Source organism: Aethalodelphis obliquidens, unplaced genomic scaffold, assembly GCF_003676395.1.
Source record: "Aethalodelphis obliquidens isolate GAN/ISIS:26980383/991018 unplaced genomic scaffold, ASM367639v1 scaffold17, whole genome shotgun sequence".
In the NCBI taxonomy this organism is placed as follows: Eukaryota; Metazoa; Chordata; class Mammalia; order Artiodactyla; family Delphinidae; genus Aethalodelphis; species Aethalodelphis obliquidens.
In genome coordinates, this window is record NW_020837961.1 from 406696 (window position 1) to 428455 (window position 21760).

The 21760-nt window shown below is 46.8% G+C and overlaps 1 protein-coding gene across 3 annotated transcripts; it reads right to left on the reverse strand.

Annotated features, from left to right (window-relative positions):
- Positions 1-96: 96 nt before the first annotated feature.
- CTSO (cathepsin O) lies at positions 97-21444 on the reverse strand. Of its 3 annotated transcripts, none has more exons than XM_027116801.1 (8): positions 21296-21442; positions 14742-14850; positions 14033-14172; positions 10790-10957; positions 9352-9473; positions 4635-4798; positions 3975-4067; positions 97-1867 (listed from the first exon to the last, which is right to left on the reverse strand). In XM_027116801.1, exons 1-8 carry the CDS (start codon positions 21395-21397, stop codon positions 1833-1835), a joined length of 933 nt encoding a protein of 310 aa, XP_026972602.1. In that variant the 5' UTR covers positions 21398-21442; the 3' UTR covers positions 97-1832. The 3 variants fall into 3 exon arrangements, with proteins under 3 accessions (XP_026972602.1, XP_026972603.1, XP_026972601.1); XM_027116802.1 differs by lacking the exon at positions 97-1867 and adding an exon at positions 1874-2729 and having other exon boundaries at positions 21296-21444; XM_027116800.1 differs by lacking the exons at positions 97-1867; positions 21296-21442 and adding exons at positions 1874-2729; positions 14924-15007.
- Between the last annotated feature and the right edge of the window lie 316 nt (positions 21445-21760).

Genomic DNA, 21760 nt, shown 5'->3' on the forward strand with positions numbered 1-21760 from the left:
GGTTTGGAGCTGAGAAAACTCTTGTGTGAATGTGAACCGCATTAACACTGTGTTCACAAAATGTAAGCCATACACATGGACAGAGTCTTCTTAACCCAAAGTCAGATACAGGTCGTTTTATTAAAAATGTTATCAAAATCCAGAAGAGCCGAGAGGTATTCATCACTTCGTAATTCAGAAGGATATTGATCTTTGTAAAAGAGTATCAGAAAAGCGTTCACACGTTACAGGAATTAGTACATGAACGCGAACTGCAACCATCAAGACACAAGTCCTTTGTGGCATAGCTGGGTATTTAGAATATTAGTCAAACAGAATATCAACTTGTCATTTCTAAACCTGAGTCAACACATACTCTTTTGAAATTGCTTCTTGTTGGTGTAAGGAAAAGAAATAGTGTCTTGTTTTTGATTTTCTTCTAATAAGGAGAGTGATAAATAAAGGCCAACCATGAGAGGAAAAATGGGATGTCTCAATTTTTTTCAGTGGTTATTGCCACCTCTACAATTATGCTTTTAAGATAGTCTACACTGGACCGCGACCGAGAATTTGAGAGAGGAGATACTTACATACGTAGTACTTGATACAACTTTATCAGTTAACTCACACAATACGATTCAATCAGAAGAGCAGCTTTCATGCTCCGAGGTTCTTACACGACCAAGACTAATGACCCTGCGAAAGAGGAGTTGGACCTCGAGGACCAGGGACCACGTGGAAAGCCAAAGGGACGCACGAAAAAGTAGTTAGGATGGAGTCTGGGAAAAATAAGCAGAAAACTGGGACAACAGAGGCTGGGAAACACATTTTGGCTGATACCCCAGATTAATGAGGTTGAACTTTGAAAGAGGTGGGGCGTCCAAATGATGGGCGGACAGACAGGTGAGGTCCTGATGCTGATCAAGGCTTAGAGACAACTGGAGCCAACTAACTGGCCCTAAACTGAAACGGAAAGTAAACAATGAGACTTCTTTCGCCAGGGAAGCCGCACCACCAGGAGGATTTAGAAGTTTCACGGCCAAGAGTAAGGGGAAGAGTGAGAAAATGTGAGAAGACACACCGCTCCTCAATCCGCAAGAACAAAGGAGGAAATAAAACGTACTGGAACTCTCCGGGCCGTGAAACCCCCGAATAATTTGTCTTCCAGGCAAGGCTACTTGAGATTTTCCTATCACTTGGTTGCCATATTGGTCATTTAGTTTCAATCAGGCTAACTGTCTGCCTTAAAAAGTAACTTTGTCTCTTTGCTTCTTTCTACATGATCTGCGCAGGTCACGGGTCAGCCCATGTGCTGGGGAAGAGCAACTGGCCCTTCAACATTCCTTCGAAATTCCATCCTGGAGGGCTGGGAATGCAGCTGGGAGGGGCACACCTAGTTCTAGGCTGGCTATTCCTGTACGCAGGGCACTTGGGCTGGTGATTTTATCCCATAAAGGAAAAGGGATTCTTATCACCTCTTTAGTCCGATTGGAAATACGTCATTAAAAATAAAGAAACGGCAAACAGAAACAATGATCAAACAAACCAGACAATAGCCTTTTCAGAGTGAAGAGACCTAAAATACCTCCTAATCTGACCGTCCTCCCAGTAGGAAACTGTCCCACAGACTTCCTCCCAGGCCATGGTGCTGGTTTTCTTCCTTCTGACCTTGTCCATCTCTCTCTAAGAAGAGAATATTCTACAACTTATCAATAGTTTCAGCAGGACCAGGCCCTAGAGCCTGTCTTTTGTGGGTAGTTGCAAAAGCCTAAAGATGAAAATGCCAAGAATGAAGTATCACATCTCATCACGAGCCTTCGGTTTTGTATCTGTCTCTTGATCTGGCGAACATATCACACGAATACAGCAGAAACAGATTCTGCAATACCTGAGGAAAAGGAAACGATCAGTACTACTCTGTTTCCTCCTTATATGCCTTTTAAATAGCAAATTAAAACAATTTTCATTTGGGTTCGGAAAGAGTTAGTATCTACTAAGAAAATCACTCACTGGTGATAGCTACCTGTCCATAGCGACACGGCAACCTCACACACAGATATAAGAAGAGATACCTAATATTTTTATTTCAGTAAACTATTAAAAATCCCCAAACGACTTATGAACTGAACAGGTGAATGTATCTGAGATCTGTATCGCACTCATACATATTGCTTAGAGGCAAAACGATAATTTATAGGATTATTTTAAACACAATTTGAAAATTTAAATTCTAAGATTTGAACTTCAACAACATTTCAATAAATCCCCAGCGTGCTCTGTGGTCGCAGATCAGAATGTCGTGGCGGAAGTGATCAAACATCCTGTTTGAGGACTGGATTCCTCTGTGATGAGCTGCGTCTCTGAAATCTCTTGGGGCCGCGGAATGCTACCTGCCTTCCGCAGCTGGTCGTGAGAGTAATGTGACCACCCCAGGGATGTAACTTTCAGGAAATACTCCCTTTCAGAAAGGATCTGGATTCCTGTATAATGACGAACCAGGCAGGCCTTGGAGACTTAAACTGGGAAACGGGTACAGGGCAAAGATGATCCTGACTCACGCTTTGTAGCTGGGGGCTGGGAAGAGGTGGGGATGCAGTGATGCTGAACCAGCATCCGGATCACGTCCTGGCAGCAACCCTGCCAGGACTGTGAAAGCAGCCGCCCTCAGCCCAGATGCAGGCCCCTCACTCCGCAGCTGGGGATGAACTGTGGGGGTAGCAGGGCTTCCAGGAGTGGCAGCGGCCCTTTATCTGCAGAGCCCCAGTGAAGCTGAACGCAGAGGCCTGGCGGGGGTGCTCGCGCTCTGGCTGAAAAGCTTCTGTGAGGCTGACTCTTGTTAATAAATAATTTATGAAAAATTGTTTACTGGGGTGATGGAACAGGCCATTTACTAAACTACACGGATGCGGCTCTGTGGAACGACAGAGCTGTCGTCGCTAGACTGAATCAAAATATAAGCTCTCAAAGTTTTCCATAACTCTCTCTTTTTTTTTTTTTTTTTGAGGTACACAGGCCTCTCACTGCTGTGGCCTCTCCCGTTGCGGAGCACAGGCTCCAGACGCGCAGGCTCAGCGGCCCTGGCTCACGGGCCCAGCCGCTCCGCGGCATGTGGGATCTTCCCGGACCGGGGCACGAACCCGTGTCCCCTGCATCGGCAGGCGGACTCTCAACCACTGCGCCACCAGGGAAGCCCATCCATAACTCTCTTTTATCATAAATATCACAACCTGGGCTGTTCTACAATTTTTAAAAAGTTGTACACACAGCATAGTTTGGGTCCAACTTGATTCAGAAAATATGCTGATTTTCTAGATCAAAAAGTTTAGAACAGAATTTGAATATGGATTTTAGAATACGTTTAACATACTTAAATAGCTATCTTAATTTGGTTTGTTGTTAATTAATAAAAAGTGTTATTCAACGAAAGAGCATGTTTGGCATTCTTTTAAGCCTCTCAATTCCAGTGAGTAGAATTTTTTGCTAGAATTTTGTAGGTGACAAGGGGCATATTAAATCAGAAACAACCCTAATATTCAGATTTTCACCCATTTTGATACAAAGAAAAAGTGATTCTTGATGATCCTAGAGAAGGTATTATAATACATAAAATAATGGAAAGTAATGCAATTATAAAAAGTAAATTTGGAATTGGAGACATTTCTGGAAAAGCTCAGCCTCCTAAGTGGAATTTTTTCTGGTTTTGGAAGTAGTTAACTTTGGTAAATTTTCGCCATGTCTTACAATGTTTTGCACATTACACTGGTTTTTACTACAGTCCCTCTTCCTTTTAAAAACATGAATGTGTACAGTAGTGTCTTTTTTAAAAAACACTGTTGTATTTTTATCAATTAGTTAAAGGATGACAATTCTTACTGTAAAAGTGATCTAAGTATCCTGGACGCACACTATGGACTGGATGGGCTATAATTTTAATCTATTCACAGTCTCTCCCTTGACATTTAGCCTGGAGTTTTGAATATCAACTCACGACTCACCACAAATGTTTCCTCCCATTTTTACGTGGACACAGCCGTCTATGCCCCAGGAAGTTCCCCAGGAGTTCCTCACGATCCAGTACGGGGTACTTCCTAAAAAACATGAAACAAACCCTGGAGAACCTATTTGTGGTGAAAGAATGTTTATTTAAAGTTCAGTTATTGAAAACTACAGTGGCTCTAAGAAAAAGGTAAAAAATGTAATGAACTGCTAACAAACCAGCCAAGTAAACTTGATCAGTACTAGTGTCACACGCCCATCAATGGAAAATGTGTTTGAATTCATTTCACTTAATGCAGTTTCTGCAGAAAATGAAAACACACATCCTTTTCCAGGGACTTAGAAAAAGGAAAAGAAAGAAAAAAAAGGATCCTTAGATAAGTATAAGTACTTCTCTTTCCCAGCAGTTACCCTAAACATTCCAGATGGAGAATGCCCATTATTTAGATCAGGAATTTAGTGTCATTTCAACGAGGCATCTACCAGATTGACAGTGGGACCCGCAGGGCGTGTATACCTGGAAGTTTAGTGAAAAGTTGTAAAGCTCATGAGGACTTAGACGTAATAGGACCAGGTTTCAGCGTCTTAAAGGATGGCAATCACTTGTCAAGCTGGAGTTCAAGCTGCAAAGCAATTGGTCGCATCTCACCAGCACTCACCTGTTTTATCAAAGCCGGTTACCAGAACGGCGTGATTTGCTTCTCCGCTAGAGCAATGATGCTGTATGATGCCTCCCAGATAATCTTGCCAGCTCACGGCATCTACTACCACTATCAGAGGGCCCAAGGTAAGCAGTGCTTTTGCCATTTCGTCTTCTTGGTCACTACCAAAAGAGGAAATGTTTGGTTAAGAAGTTTAGTTTTTCAGGTACAAATACTTTATAAAAGTGATCTATTTAATCTGTATATGGGTAGGAGTAGGTTTGGTTGCAATTATCAAGCCCTAATCGATGGTGGCTAAAAGAAGTCTGGAAGACTGGCTGTCCAGGAGGGCTGTGGGACACCAGGCTCCGGACGCGCAGGCTCAGCGGCCGTGGCTCACGGGCCCAGCCGCTCCACGGCATGTGGGATCCTCCCGGACCAGGGCACGAACCCATGTCCCCTGCATCAGCAGGCGGACTCTCAACCACTGCGCCACCAGGGAAGTCTGCCTCCACCTTTTACTTTTTCCATTTTATTTATTTTTTTTGCTGCACCATGCGGCCCACGGGATCTTCCTGGACCAGGGATCGAACCCGTGCCCCCTGCAGTGGAAGCGGAGTCCTAACCGCTGGACCGCCAGGGGAGTCCCGCCACCTTTTAAAGGTAACAAAAGCTATACAGTAGATACAGGACATCAACGACACCTTACAGGGACGGTGTGAGGAAAGGAGAAGGGCGGGGGGGTGGGGACAGAAGCTGGAGGGCAATGAGCGCTGTGGGCTGATGGAAGCGATTTAGTTATCATCTCTGCTCGAGGCAGGACGAGGGAGGTTGCACAGCTGTTGGAAAATAGGAAATAGGAGTGCACGCCACGGTCTAGACCAGCAGGGAAAGGCTCCATTTAGCCCCAGAACTGCGGTCACTTGTCTTTCAGAGCAGTGTGGGCTGGAAACAAGTGAAAATATGCTCCGAACAGTATCTTTATTTCCATTTTTAGCCCAATATGGAACTACTATCAAATTATCAAACCTTGTTCCATGAGCTTACTAATAATTTTACACATCAGTAAGATACAAATCTCGCAGTCTTCAAAGAATTCTCCTAATCTTTACTGTCATCCAGATTTGGTGATTAAGGCGAGTCTTACCTGTTGCAGACCCTGGGTAAGTGTGTAGGTTTGCACCGCAACCTCCCTAGAATTCAGCGTGGTATACTGCTTCCTAGTGTTTCAGTCTCTTGTTATATGTAGTAGGTTCTTTCCCTTTTTGTTTGTTTCACCCATAAATATTTTATTTTATTTAAAAAAATTTTTATTTTATATTGGAGCGTAGTTGATACACGTTGTGTTAGTTTCAGGTGTACAGCAAAGTGGTTCAGTTATACCTATACAAGTATCCACTCTTTTTCAGATTCTTTTCCCTTTTAGGTTATTACAGAATACTGAGTAGAGTTCCCTGCGCTCTACAGTAGGTCCTTGCTGGTTATCCATTTTACATACAGTAGTGTGTGCATGTTAATCCCAAACTCCTAATTTATCCCCCTGCCACCTGTCCCCTGGTAACCATAAATTTGTTTTCTGTGTCTGTGAGTGTTCCTGTTTTGTAAATAAGTTCCTTTGTATGACTTATTAGAACCCACATCTAAGTGATATCATGTGATGTTTGTCCCTTTCGTTTATTTAAATAGTGATGCTTATATCCTAGTTTGACTCCTGAGATGCTTCTCCTGAGGTCTGATGAGCAAAAATGCAGAACGCAGCCTGAGTACGAATGATCATTTTGCTTTTATGACTCAGTGTGGTTTTTTCTTTTAGATCTTTTTAGAGTCACCACAAGATTTTATGAAGTGTTTGGCTGGTAGCTGTGCCCTGGGCTGATGTTGTCTGAGACTACTCAAAAACTAAGAGAGCATGACCGTACAAATAGAGGTCGGGGGAAAAGCATGAGCTTCAGAACTGGCCTGACATGAGCCCTAACCAGGCCCTGCGGCTGCGGCTCAGGTCCTCCTGGGGAAGCGGTAACATTCCAGGGCAGGGGCTTGCCCAGCGCCGGGTCACAGCAGATGCCTGGGGACCTTCCCACACCCTCTGGCCCTTACCCTGCGGTGTGGCCAGGCAGCCAGGGTCCCACTAGGAGACCCTGCAGCTCTTGCCTGAGGCCCTTCTCCCCTCAAGATCCTGGAAAGCAAGCCCACGTCCCACTGCTACCTCCGCTGCGCCCTCAGCTACTGAATCCTGGGAGGTGATGTGCGCCAACTGCGGCGGGACATCGTCCCTGACACACACATCCTGCCCTGCATCCCAGAGGTCCCCAGTAGGACTGAGGGCCGAGTTACCCTCAGACCTAATTTGTGTCCCGAGGACACCCGGCCCTCCCTGCTGTCTCACGCCCTAGTCCCCTCCCGGTGCTTCCTGGGGTCACTTCCTACAAATCTGATGTTCTCTGTTCTGTCGTAGACTCTCCCAGCTCTATTCATGGCGACTCCATCCTTTCAGTCTTTCAGGGCAAAAAATCCCGGAGTCCCCTGTGATGCTCTTCTGTATAAACTCAGAAACATCCCTCTGTATACCCTGTGGGGCTTTAGTCTCCACCAGGTCTAAGGCCATTCTCGTAACACTGCTCAGGTTATCACTGACGACCTGTCACCTCATCACTTGCCCATCTTGCTCTTCTCTCCGTGGCGGTCACACTGGCGTCCTTACTGCTCTTTAACTATGCCAGACCCTTGTCTGCCTCAGGGCCTTTGCATGTACAGTTCCTTCTGCTGGGAACACGTTTCCCCAGGTATCTGCAGGGTTACGTCTTCACTCAAAGGCCACCTCCTCAGGGACCCTCTCCCTGGGCTCCCGTCCCGAGACTGTGCACCCCTCCCGTGTCTCCTCTTCACCCCACGGCTGCTTTGTTCTCTTTAAAGTTATTTCATCTAACAGACCAGGCATACTTTTATTTCTTTCATTTATTTCTTGTCTCTATCACTAAAATATAGTCCTGAGGACAGGATTTTTGTCTGTTTTGTTCACTTCCAAATCCCCAGAACCTAAAACAGGGTTCAGTAAATACGAATAACTGAATAAATCAAAGGAAGCTCTTCTTGCAGAGTCTAACGCAGTGAGCTTGGCGCTGTGTTCTCAGAGTTAACTGCTCGCTGTAACGTGAGGGATTTCACAAGGTCCTCTGCCTTCTAATCCAAGGGCTGGAGGAATCCTGCTTCAGACCCCAAGCAGTCACCTTTGCATTCTCTCCCTCTCCCTCTCTCTCTGACTCAGACTAGTGCCTATTATTCTTTTGTTTCTTCCTAACTTTTTCAGTCTGCTCCTCATGACAAGGGATGCCCTGAGTCCTTTCTAATGACACTTTGAAGATGCAGTTCCTTCGTGTGCAGACGCTTCCCTTAGACTCTCCAGGAGCTGACAGCTTAGAGACGCACTTGCTTGTTTAGAAAGTGCGTGAGCTTCACCCTCAAGGGAGGTGGGGGCCGACGTGCTCAGCGACCCTGCCCGTTTATCGCGGATCCTGTGCGTCCTCCCTCGGGGCCTGAGGCCGCCTGGTGAGAGCCCCTCCCGCAGACGGGAGCCGGGTACAGTTGGCCGTCTACGGACGCAAGGATGCTGGCGTAGCAGGGTTCCGTTTTGCTCAAGGATCCAGATGCACCCGTGATTTCTTTCAGATCCCATGGGGAGACTCCATGTGCACCCAGAGATCCTTTTATATTTACTAAGTAGTAGGGCAACCTGTCACCTTCGCTGAACTGATTTTAATCCTTCTGTTTTCTCTGTTTCGAAACGCTGTGACAAGCTCCCTTCATATTTTTAAAAAACGAAGCCAGGCGCTGCGTGGCTCTCCTCATCCCTGAGCACCTGTTTTGCACGAAATCAAATGGTCGTAATGGTTCTCTAGCCGGCTCTGAGTTTTTTTTTTTTTTTTTTTTTTGGCAGTACACGGGCCTCTCACCGCTGCGGCCTCTCTCGCCGCGGAGCACAGGCTCCGGACGCGCAGGCCCAGCGGCCGTGGCCCACGGGCCCAGCCGCTCCGCGGCATGTGGGATCCTCCCGGACCGGGGCACGAACCCATGTCCCCTGCATCGGCAGGCGGACTCCCAACCACTGCGCCACCAGGGAAGCCCAACTCTGAGTTTTTAAAGAATTTTTAAATGATTATTTTCTCCTGAATCTGTCCAAAGTCACTGTACCCTTCCAGTCCCAACACAAGTCCTCTTCTCCGGCCTCCCCATTGCGCCTACAGATGTGCTACGTCACCTGCTCTTCATGTGCTCTGCCTTCTTGCCTCTCACATGAAAACTGCACTTCATGTTTTCCTTACAGCTGATCACTTGAGAAATGCAAGGAACACAGAGTGCGTTCAAAAATGCTTCTTGGTAAGTAGACGGCTTGACGTTAGCTGGAGTCTACACCGAGCAGTCTTTCATTGATTCATGAGTAAGACTGAAATACGCTAAAGGGACGTGTGGCACTTAAACTTGGTGAGAGGTGGTGAGCGTCAGTTATACTTTAAACTGGATTGAAACGTGTTAATTTAAGTGTGTTGTTTCTATTTGTAATGACGTGGGAGAAAGCAGATCATATTTAAGAAACAACGTACATAGACCTCCACGTTGATTACCAATTTTCAGTAAAAAGGCCATTGTAAAACAAGAGTAGGCAGTGATGCTGTCAATCAACTTATTCATTCCAAATAATCAACAGATAATAAATTAAGAGATACAGAGAGACACTTACCGGAAGTCATAGGCAGAATAACCTTTGATTGAAAATCCAGAATGTGAGTCAGAAAAGTAACGGCACAGACCATTCTGGGCTTTAAACGGGTATTCTGAATCTCTCACCAGCTTCACTTGCATCTAAAAGAAAATGCACGCCCAAAGTTATCTCTGTCACGGGGCTGTGTCAAAAATCAATAGAACTTATTACCATGTGTCAAAATAAGATTAGCCTGGCCACACCTTCATCGTGTGGGTATTCTTTGAGTTATGAAAATCTTAAATGAACGCTTTAGGTGTTTTATAAGGACATCCTAGGTACTTAAACTCAATGTCTTTCTTTGTCTTTGGCTCCTGTATTTCCTGTGTTACGTTTCCCGGGACCTCCGGTGATCTGATGATAAAGTCTGCCTCTCCTTCTCCCGAGGGTACAGGCGTGTAAACCGCTCTCCTCCCACGGCTCTGGCTCTGGGTGGCCAAGCCTTTGAGGCTCAGGCAGGGCAGTGGTCCTGCGTTGTGCTCACAAGCATCCTTCCATCCACTTCTCTCGCTGCCATTCACTTGGCAAATGCCACACACCCGTACAGTCGTCGGGACCGAACCCTCTCTTTCGGAGAGCGGGGCTTATGCGAGCATGGGCACACGCTCTACCCACTGCTGCCCATAACATGTACAGAGCATCAGCGTCCGGTGTGCGGTGACTCAAAACACAGCAAATGAGTAAGAGGGGGGCCCTGGAGCTTGGGGAGCGCTGTCGTGACAAGCTTTCACAACACCTCATCGCTGGCTTCACGCCACTGCTGCTGGACCTAGGACAGCGTCAGAGGGTGTTTAGTGCTGGGGAAGCCTCTGGAGGGGGAGAGACAGGGTGCAGCCCCATGCCAGCTACTGACGCGCAACGTGGGCTCAGCCCTGCGCCTACAGAGAGCACCCAATCAGCTGACCGCTAATCCCCTGTAAACCTGAACACTCGGAAATTCTACGGAAATGAATACGCTCTCAGCTTTGAGTCATGTGACACACATCTGCAAAAAAAGAAGCATCTGTTAAGTAATGTGAGGAAATAAACATAAATATTTTTCTGAACACCAATTGCAGGTAAGATTTTTCATACTTTGGTTTCACTATTGATGGCTGACCTGCCCAGAAGCAATTCTTTTTTTCTTTTTTTCTTTTTAAAAACCTGAAATTGATTTTCACATGGTTCTGGACACTGGAAGTCCAAGGTCACAGTCCGATCAGGTCAGGGTCCAACCTTATGGCCTCATTTAACCTCCAGAGCCTCCTGAAGGCTCTATTTCCGGATATGGTCACACTGGGAAGTCTTCTGATTAATTCAAGCTCTGGTTAGCTACATTGCCGACCCTGAAAACATTATTTAGTAAATGAGAGTAGACTGTCTGTGAATTCTGAATGTGCATTACACAAGCAGCTTCAAAGGCTGTGGACCTAGTCACCTTATTGAGCCAGTTCAAAGCGTTGAGCGGGGACCCTCCGTTGCAGCCGTAGTTGCTGTATGAACAGTCTATGACCTGCTGGACACTCAGTGCCTCCAGAGGCTGCCCTTTTATGGCGCACGCGGACTCCACTGCTCCTACCACGGTGAAGGCCCAGCATCCGCCGCACTGCCAGAAGAGAAACAGGAACAGTACTTGCTATCAAATAACATGCAAATCAAGTCTGCCAACATCTCTGATACCTCAGATGATCAAATCAAGTGGGCAGTCTGGAGGCCCAGGCCCACAGGATATAAACGCCAATCCCGTCGACTTTCTAGTTGAAAAAAGGAAACGAAACCCAAAATTCTCTTGTAAGCATCAAAATCTAGTTATTCATTAAAGGTAAATTGGTAGTACCACTATTGCAGGTTAGACGATGCAGAATACAAGTGAATTTTAGAGACTGGGAACACACTTGAACTGATGGTCTTTTTAAAAAAATGAGTCTGCACAGACAGAGACAGCAGACTTGTGGCTGCCAAGGGGGAGGGGATGGGGGAGGGATGGAGTGGGAGTTTGGGATTAGCAGACGCAAACTAGTATGTGTAGGATGGATAAACAACAAGGTCCTCCTGTACAGCACAGGGAACTATATTCAGTGTCCTGTGATAAACCATCATGGAAAAGCATATGAAAAAGAATATATATATATATATATATATGTATAAGTAAGTTACTTTGCTGTACAGCAGAAATTAACACAACATTGTAAATGAACTATACTTCAATAAAATACATTAAAAAAAAAATCGAGCCAGTTCACTGAACAGGTGGCTTGCATCTAAGGTGTGTACCAACGCCGAGCCCGTTCTTCCATCCCTCTGCTTGGCCATCCACCTCCCCCCCTCCGGCTAGAAGGCAGGGATGAGGTGAGCAGGGGTGAGGATGCACATGCCTACGTTGGTCCCTTTCACGGACGGACTCAGGAACTGGCTGAATGACTCTTCAGCCCATCACAGTTATGAACACAGGAAATGTCCCAATGATGGAGACCCCTACTGCTCGTTCCTCATTGAGATACTGGCTGACGAGCTTCCTGAGTCTGGGACTCTTAACTTCCCCTCACTGGACAAACTAGAGCAAAAGAATTAAAGGGCTGGTCCTACAAGAAAGGGAGGAGGTGGAAGGAAAGGATCAAGAATTTCATACAAGGAAGAACTGCAGGAAAGGCAGAGAGTGGGATTTGAAACTGGGCGGAACTGTCTTAAGCCCGGGACCAGGTACTGCAGGCGAAGAAAGGACGCACAGCTGGTGGTGTTCGTGGAGGGAAGCTCTGAGCGATCTAATGGCCTCAAAGTGGCCTTATTTACACCTCTAGCTTCAGTGCCTGGAGCAGGGTACCGCATTCACTAGGGGACATTCCAGCAGGGTGCCCACCCCTTGAGAACTGTAAACGCAGGTCACCTTAGGTTACCCACCTACCACTGCCCCAGGGGGACAGTCCCTGCTCCAAAACATCTTTCCTTCAGTAAGAAGATTCCTAATTAAAAGTTTGCCTTGGATACAACGTAAGCACACCCTGGATGGACTGGGTTTCAGACTACATCACCCTTCATTACGAATCCAAAAATAAAGCAGATGAATACAGAACAATAAATACAGAATCTGAGAAAGCAAAAAGGATCAGCCTAACTAGATGGTGACCGGGGAACTGCTGGGTCCAAAGCGTTGGTCTTAGGAGAGGAGACTGAGTGACCCATTGAGGTTTCTACTGCAGACAAACTGGGGCCGCATCCCTGGGGTTAGGGACCAACTTTCCCAGGTCAGTGGGCATCCCCGTGCCCAGCGGGGGTGCGGGGCAAGCGCATCTGCCCTCCAACGTCTGCCGGAGAGATGGCTCGCCTCGTGAATGAGCGTGCCTACCCACATCTGGGGTCCCGCTTTCCCTCTGATTCCAGGTGATCTTCACAGGCACACTCAGGACTTCTGCAAGGTAAATGGCTGCAGCTTTTAAATTTGTGTTTCTTGAGTACAGTTGATTTACAATGATGTGTTAATTTCTGCTGTGCAGCAAATAACTCAGTTATACATATGTATACTTTTGCATTTTCTTTTCTGTGATGGTTTATCACAGGACATTGAATATAGTTCCCTGTGCTGTACAGTAGGATCTTGTTGTTTATCCATTCTGTATATGTACTAGTCTGCATCTGCTGACCCCAACCTCCCACTCCATCCCTCCCCCACCCCCTCCCCCTTGGCAGCCACCAGTCTGTTCTCTGTGTCTGTGAGTCTGTTTCTGTTTCATAGATAAGCTCATTTGTGTCATATTTTAGATTCCACATATAAGAGATATCGCAGGGTGGTAAATGGTTGCATTTACTGCAGGACTTACACACTTCTTTATCATTTAACACATGTAAAACTGCACTGCCACTTTTACTACTTCCCTGTCTTTTTTAGTGTGTCACGAAGTTTTTAGCGCTGAGCCCTAACCTCATTCTTCTATACCCCCTCTCATTTTCACTGCCTGATTTTACACAGTTGGTGATTTCTAGGAACGTTTATGTCACATTCCAGCAGAACTGACTGCACTTTTAAGGATCACAGGTACAAAGTGTGCGATCCTGTAGGGGTGGGGATGGAGGTAGGGTTTCTGAGGGAGTTCAGGGGATGAACCCAAGAGGCCAGGGCACACGGGGCGCCAGTGCCTGATGTCACGTCATTTCCCTTTTTTTTTTTTTTTTTTTTTTTTTTGCGGTACGCAGGCCTCTCACTGTTGTGGCCTCTCCCGTTGCGGAGCACAGGCTCCGGACGCGCAGTCTCAGCGACCATGGCTCACGGACCCAGCCGCTCCGCGGCATGTGGGATCTTCCCGGACCGGGGCACGAACCCGTGTTCCCTGCATTGGCAGGCGGACTCTCAACTACTGTGCCACCAGGGAAGCCCACGTCGTTTCCCTTTTGAACGGCTCAAGCGTCAGTGGTCAAGTTCACCTCCTCCAGCCTTCCACCCGCTGTTCTGCACAGGCCTGGGGACCGTGATAAGGGGGCTAGGCAGCCAGGGAGGGGCGCCCACAGAGCTCACCTCCAGAGTGAGAGCCCGGCCTGACATCCGTCTCCCCCACCAGGGGTTCTCCATTTTTTGATGATTGGGGTGTCCTTCCACCTACAGCAGTGACGGCTCCTTTACAAGCGTGATCGAACTTAACCTCAAGAGTGACTCAGACACTGATCAAAAAGGAAAAGAAAACAAACGTACTGTCTGCTGGTTCCTCACTGGGGTGACGACGTGCTTGTCCCTCCAGTCAAATCTTAATGGCAAAGACACGTTGGAGATGGATGTGTGCGCGTCCGCCAAAAACCGGGGAAAACTGGAAGGTCTGCTTCGTAAATAAATAGCTGAGGATACACGTGAAAAGAAAAGGCAACCAACATTATATTATAGGGATTCCTTTTGGAGGGACGTTTCAACAGAAACAGTGGAGTTTCTGATAAAGTCTGCCTTTTGTGCTTTTCCATACATGAAATGGATTAGCCGAAAGCTACAAAGATGAGAATCCCTCCAGTAGGGCCAGGGCTTTCACATAAAATGACGTGTTTGATAGAAGCAGGTCAAAAAAAGATGAGTATAATTGACATCATTTGTTTGATCACAAGCCATGGAACCATGGGTGTCTTGAATAGAAAGAGCACAGAAGACTGGAGGAGAGATGAGGTATTAGCCCTCAGAGCCACGTGGAAATGTCTGTATTTACGGTATTTAGTTCTTAAGCAATAACTAGAAGAGAGTGAACATGGATTTACTTTTCTAACTGTCAGCACCAGGTACGTGCTTGACATTTATTAAGCATTTAATGAATATTAAGTATTACTCAATTTACTAGCTTCACAATTGAACAATTCTCAAAAGTTAAGGAAACAAGTTAAAGTCGGGAAACTAATCAACTAGTAGCCCCATCGCACCGTACCTTTAAACTCTTCACGGAACAAATAAGAAAACTGATTTATTCCATAGACGGCAGTGGAGTTTTCACCAGGAAATACAGAATTCAAGTATCGATGTCTATTAAGACTTTCCTAAAAGGAAAAAAAAACACACTCATTTATATCACCCATGTTAACTTTCCAGAGCACGCTGCATATAGCTTACTTGGAGATAGCTTTCAGATGCAAAAGTTAAAGCTTGATTTATTTCCTGCAGATCACGATGGAAGGTCATCTAAGATAATCAGATTACTTTTATAAGTGTTTTGTATTAAAAATATTATCTGATTTCAGGAGTAATTTTTGAAGCTGGGAAAGGAATGTCCCAGGAACTCATATAAATGGGTAACCATTTATAATTCCTCTTTACTAAGCGTGTTGAAAGCACTAAATAGATGTTTATTTAACATAGTGGAAAAAATAAAATAAATTGCAAATAAACACTAGACACTAGTGGGAGTTGTCACCAAAGAGCATTCATTTGATCCAACAGCTATGGATCTGGGAACACTGTCTTCTTTATCTCCGTATTTCCCAGCACAACTAATGAAGCACGAAAAAAGGAGTAAGTAACTAATGAATCTATAAATCCGATTCTCCTTGAGCTTTATAGAGGTCTCTGTTTCATTTTGGGTAAAAGGCTTTGGGAAAGAGATGCAAGCCTGGAACTGTCCCAGGAAGATCGCCTGGCTTGTCTTTCCAAAGGGAAAATCGGACCATTGTTACAGATTCCTCAGCTTTGAGTTTTGTGATAATAATCTTAGGCTTGTCTTTTGTATGAGCACGCCTCCATTTCCTACTTCTAACCAGCTGTGTGGGACAAATAGAACTTCAGGAGACCCCACCATCTGGTAAGTTTCCAGCTCTAGCTATTCTGTACTTGCTTGTGCACTTACGTGTTTATTGCGTGTCTGTCCCATAAACCTATAAGCAAAATGAGGGCCAGGCTGGTCTGTCTTATTCGCTACTGGGTTCCCCTCACTGAGCACACACCTGGCACACAACAGATGCTTAATTAATATTTGTTGTTGAATATATGCATAACTACATTTTATATACGTCATGCCCTTGATAGTGCTAAGCTGCTTTTTTTTTTTTTACATATGTATTCGTTTTCAGATTCTTTCCCATTATAGGTTATTAAAAGATATTGAGTATAGTTCTCTGTGCTATACAGTAGGTCCTTGTTGGTTATCTATTTTATACACAGTAGTGTGTATATGTTTATCCCAAACTCCTAATTTATCCCTTGCGCCCCTTTCCCCTTTGGTGACCATAGTTTGTTTTCTTTGTCTGTGGGCCTGTTTCTGTTTTGTAAGTAAGTTCATTTGCATCAGTTTTTTAGATTCCACATACAAGCGATATCGCACGGTATTTGTCTTCCTCTCTCTGACTTATCTCACCTAGTATGATCATCTCTAGGCCCATCCATGTTGCTGCAAATGGCATAAGCTGTTTGTTTTCAAGCAGATTATTCCTGGGACTCATCGTAATCTTATTTTTTCCTTATGGAGCACGTGCCTGGAGGGACTGTTAATCAATCAACAGTTACTGAGGTTTAGAGATTTAAAGATAATCTCGATGAAGCAAGCCTCCGCATATAATTTGGGAAGGAGACGTAAAAATCCATCAACAGAACAGAAATGCAAAGCAAGTGAGTAGAGGCCGCGTGACAAATCTAAGCCAGCGACTGCAAACCGCCGAGGAGTCCAGCGGCTTCCTCGTCCTGCAAGCATCTGCTGGCCACTGTCGCGAGCTGGAGGGATGAGCGAAGGCCTGAGAAGGTAGGACCTTTACGGATGTACAGGAAAGCCCGCTGCAGCCAGGAGGATGGGCCTCACAGACCATCCACAGGGAGCTTACCCCCTGAATCTGAACTGCCAGGACTGCAGGGAGGGAGGCCCTGGTGCTCACAGGCTGCACGCAGGCCATGACTAAGCACTCGGCCGGCCTACTGGGGAAGGGCCTCCACTGAAGACTGGTTTGGGATTTGTGTGTCCCCATGGCCTCCTACCCTCCCCTGGCCCGCGGGGCGTCTAGGGTACCCTGCCCTCACCCCTTCTCTCTCAGCTCAGAGATGCTGCAGACTCTCTCCCTGACCCTCCCCCACTTCCTCTCTCAGTCCTGACTCCTGGGATAGAGAAAAGAAAGAAAGAGAAGACACACAAATCACCAATATCAGGAATCAAACAAGGGCCGCTACAGACGCTTCAGGCACTAGAAGAATCATATTCTGACCACTTGAGGCCAATAAGTTTGACAACCTACATGAAACGGACAGACTCTTTGGAAGACACACATTACCAAATCTGGATACAAGAGAAACAGAAAACTTGAACAGCTTTTTATCAAGTAAAGTCATTAAGTTCCTAACTGAAAATTACTCCACAAAGAAAACTCCAGGCCGAGATGGCTTCATTGGTGAATTCTACACAATTAAAAAAGAAATACCAATACCAACTGTACGCACATTCTTTGAGAAAACAAAGGCGAAGGGAACTCTTTGCAACTGATTTTATAAGGCCAGTATAACCCTGATTCCAAAACCAGACAAAAACATCTCAAAGAAAGAGAAATACACACCAATAGCCCTCATGACTACAGATGTAAAATCCTTAAGAAAATATTAGCAAATCAAATTCAACAATTTATAAGAAAGACAATACATCATGACCAAGTGAGGGCCATTAAAAAAGACTATGTTGGTTTAACATCTGAAAATCAATCAACATAATACACCATATTAATGGAATGAAAGAGGAAGGAAAACTATATGGCATTTTCAATAGACGCAGAAAAAGCACTTAACAATTCATAATCCTTTCACGATAGAAACTCTCAGCAGTGAATGAAAAGAAACTTCTTCAACCTGATGGAAAGAATCTATGAAGTGCATATTTCAATCAGAGGCCAACTCCGAACAGAATCCATTTGTGTCCTATTCCTACTGAATTAGTCAGAAAACCTAGACTATCTTGTCATACACGGTAGATGTTAAAGTACTGGATAAATGGATGGACAGATGAACGAAAGACTGAATCAATTCTGACCCAAGATCTCAGTTTCTGGTACATTTTCATTTTGGCAGTGTACGCGTGAAGCTAGAGCCATTGGAAATTGCCACCCGAACCACAGTGTCTTACATCAATTTCACCTCTTAATGTTTCTGTTAGACAGAAATTGTGGTTTAAAGCATTCTGGATAAAGTTTATTTGGAGGAAATAATCCAGATCTTCAGGGGCTGTTTACAGCAAACATCTGTGGTTCATTCATTAGGATCATTCATTGTAAAATGACCTTCTATTTATACATAAACAAACATGCCTCAAAGTACACACAATTTTATTTTTTAAAAACAGAGCATGTAATCATCGAGGCAAGAATTTTTAAGGTGGAGCTTCTGAAATTTTAAGCAAAATCACATGTGCATTGGCATACAAATACTTTTCTGAGGTGAGAACATACAACTTTTATTGGTTCCCTTATTGGGTCTGTGGTCTCCCACAGGGGTCAGAAGACCAGCTCTTCTGTGGTCAGACAGGGAGCCTCAGCAAATGTCAGTCCACACCTGGGCTGTAGCACAAAGAACAGGCTGAACCCAACGGCAGGGGCTTCCTGAGCACCAGAAGCTTCTAAGGAGTGAAAGGGCAGAGGGGCGGCTGCTGTCCCCCCCTTCTCCAGTCACTTATCCTGTGAGGCATCCCATAATCATCCCAGGAGGAGTGTCGGTTTGTGTACAAGTATCACAGGTGCCACCTGACTTCCGCTCAAGGAATATTCCCGGGGAACTTAGGAAACCCCGTAAGGCAGGGATGACAGAACCTTTCACCATGAACCCATGATGGTGAAAACATTACTAATCAATCAGATCCTTTCTCTAGCTGCGTCAGCAGTTCCCTGAACACCTTTCCACTGGGTTTTGGGCAGCCACTAGTCAGTCATCAATGCATTTGCAAACAAGAGGACACCTCTTTGCTCTCCCTAACTAAGATACCAAGATCCAAAGACTACAGCTGCTGGTTCAACATTTGTCCACTTTTCACCCTAAAACCTCTCCATTCTCTCTAGCACGACACAGAGCACTTTATAACTGTATTTTAATTTTTAAACTTTTTTTTCATTTTAAGTTGATTATGGAGCCAGGGAATTTTCTAGAATCGGTACATAATTTACCCCGATGGGTAAACAGAGAATCTCAACCAATTCCTAATGAGACATAATTTTATTTTATTTTTATTTTTAATTTTTATTTTTTTGCGGTACGCGGGCCTCTCACTGCTGTGGCCTCTCCCGTTGCGGAGCACAGGCTCCGGACGCGCAGGCTCAGCGGCCATGGCTCACGGGCCCAGCCGCTCCGCGGCATGTGGGATCTTCCCGGACCGGGGCACGAACTCGTGTCCCCTGCATCGGCAGGCGGACCCTCAACCACTGCGCCACCAGGGAAGCCCTGACATAATTTTAAAGAGATAAAGCTTTGCAGAGTTATACTGAGTGTCAGTTACAACACATTTTAATCCATCTTGCCAGGCCAGAGGGGTGCTTCCCAATGCTTGTGGGTACCCAGCAAGCAAGGCCCTTTCTATCTGCTCACGTCCAGCTCTGCCCAAGGTCCAAACAGCTGTTTAGGTTCAAACACAGTTTCCAGCAAGTGTGGACAGAAGCCCTCGTTGCTCTCCCTTCCGGGCCCCCATCTCAAGAACTAAACTCCCCATGGGAGCAATTGCTTTGAACATCTTTCAGGCTTTCTCAGCTCAAGGTTTTTAAACTTACTGAGAATCTTTCTCACTCTGCCCTTGTCTGCTTACAACTGTCTATCTCCTGGCATGCACCCTTGCAGAACCCGAGAGGAGCTGTATTTTCTAGACATCATCTCCTGGGTATGGCTTCTAGTATGAGTAACTATACAGTATGAGTGAATACATATATATTTATAAATTATATAAATAACATAGGTTCAAAATACATATTCATTACTCTGGCCTCCTTGTGACTTCAATCCTCAATTTTTTTTATTTTTGAGAAGTATGGCAGTGCTTTTATTTCTTCAGTCAATGAATACATTAGCAGTATGGGTGGGATTGTTTTTTTTCCTCTAAGGTGTTAGTTCACCGCCATATGCCTCCAAGCTCAGGGCAGGAATGGCATACAGGACAAAAACTTTGATCTTAAGCGATTATACTGGTGCTTCTGGTTTTGAAAGCTAGAGAAATAAATTGGTGATAAAAATACACATCTTGGTCTGGGCAAAAAACAAGAATGTGCAGAATCAGGCAAGGCTGGTGCTTCCTAAACGCTGGAGGTCCAGGGAGACGAGGAGAAGGAGAAGAGAGCAGCTACGGAATCCCATGGAAAGTTCAGGAAAATACCAGGAAAATAAGAAATGCAATTCCACTGAGCAGCAGGATTACTGATTTCATACTTGCTTTTGCTTAAGAAGGAATTTTCTTTGATAACTTCAAAAATGATAATGACCTCTCATGACCCCACACACTTTCCCTGTGTCCCCAGCCCACGGCTCCCAGCATTGGATACATATTGAATAGTACACAGTGAGGCCAACTCTAAACCATTACCTCTTGCAGCTTGCTTGGTTTCAGGAAAAACCTTATTTATACTGAGCTAACTGGTGTGTTCCTGAGTTTTAATGCTGGCGTGCATCTGAGATTACCAAGCCTTTTCAAAATAATCTGAAAAGGAAATGAAATGCTTCCCCCTTCTCTAAATCGGTCTCCACCAAGTCGGCGGAACTTGCAGGGTGTGCGCTAGTCCAAGGGGCCCGCGTTCAGTTAAATCATAAACCGGCAGGATTCCCTGAGCGTGCTGAAGGTTGGCTCCGTGCGGATAAAATTGCGACTTCAGAAGGAGGTGGCCAGCGCCCCCTCCGGAAGATGGGCAGGTTTCTCCGCCTACTTCTGGTTCCCATCCTTGAAGTGCAGTTTGGGAAGGCGGCGAGGACGCCCGGGGGCTCCAAAAGGGGGTGCGCCTTCCAATCAGGACCACCTTGGACGTAGCCAGTGGTCACCTGCAGCTGCACATCTTTCTTGGAGGACCCCTCTGTGGGTCAGCACGGCTCGCGCGCGTCACGCCAGCTCTGGAACGCAGGCGCGTCACCGGACTGCGCGCAGGCGACCCCGGGGGTGGCGCTCCGGTGGCCCCTCTGTCCCGGGACAGGAAGCCCAGGGGAACGCGGGGGTGCGCTCAGGTCCCCCTCCCCCGTCCCCGGGACAGGAAGCACAGGAGACCCCGGGGGTGAGCTCAGGTCCCCTCCCCCTCCCCGGGACAGGAAGCCCAGGGGACCCGGGGGTGCGCTCAGGTCCCCCTCCCCCGTCCCCGGGACAGGAAACCCAGGGGACCCCGGGGGTGAGCTCAGGGCCTCCTCCCCCGTCCCCGGGACAGGAAGCCCAGGGGACCCCGGGGGTAAGCTCAGGTCCCCTCCCCCTCCCCGGGACAGGAAGCCCTGGGGACCCGGGGGTGAGCTCAGGTCCCCCTCCCCCTTCCAGGACAGGCAGGCGGGAAGGGCCCCCGGGGAGCGCGGTACCCGGAAGGCGGCGGGCGGGTTGCGGCCGCTCGGCGGGGCCGCGGCGGCGCCGGGACAGCAGCAGCAGCAGCAGCAGAGCAGCCAGAGACGCCGCAGCTCCATCGCGCGCGCTCCCTCTTCCGGTCGCGGGCTCCCGCAGCCGGCAGGTACGGGGATTGGGGGCCGCGGGCGGGGCGCGGGGCTGAGACGGTTACGCCCCTTCTTCCCCGCCGCCCGGAAGTGGGCGTCCGGCGGCCGCGAACCGCGGCTTCGCGCTGTGCTCGGCGGAGCGCCCGCCCGGGACCCCGTGTTCCGGTGTCGCCCCGCGCCTGCTAGAAGAGAGCCTGAGGGTGGGCTTCGCACGGGAGTGACAGTACGCGCTGTCGCGTGACCGCACTTGCTGCCTCAAGCCCCTTCTGCCTCCTCCTTCTGTCTCGGATGGAAAGATGCAGGCAGCCGCGGAGTTTAATTTCACCTTCATCCTGT

What these genes read in the sequence shown, in the direction of transcription:
- CTSO (XM_027116802.1), bottom strand. Translation starts at nt 21,397, where the DNA reads ATGGAGCTGCGGCGTCTCTGGCTGCTCTGCTGCTGCTGCTGCTGCTGT. An exon ending in ACCCGCCCGCCGCCTTCCGG is followed by an intron (nt 14,851 to 21,295) that starts GTACCGCGCTCC and finishes TTTTCCTTTTAG; the next exon opens with GAAAGTCTTAATAGACATCG. An exon ending in TATTCTGCCTATGACTTCCG is followed by an intron (nt 4,799 to 9,351) that starts GTAAGTGTCTCT and finishes CTCTTTTGGTAG; the next exon opens with TGACCAAGAAGACGAAATGG.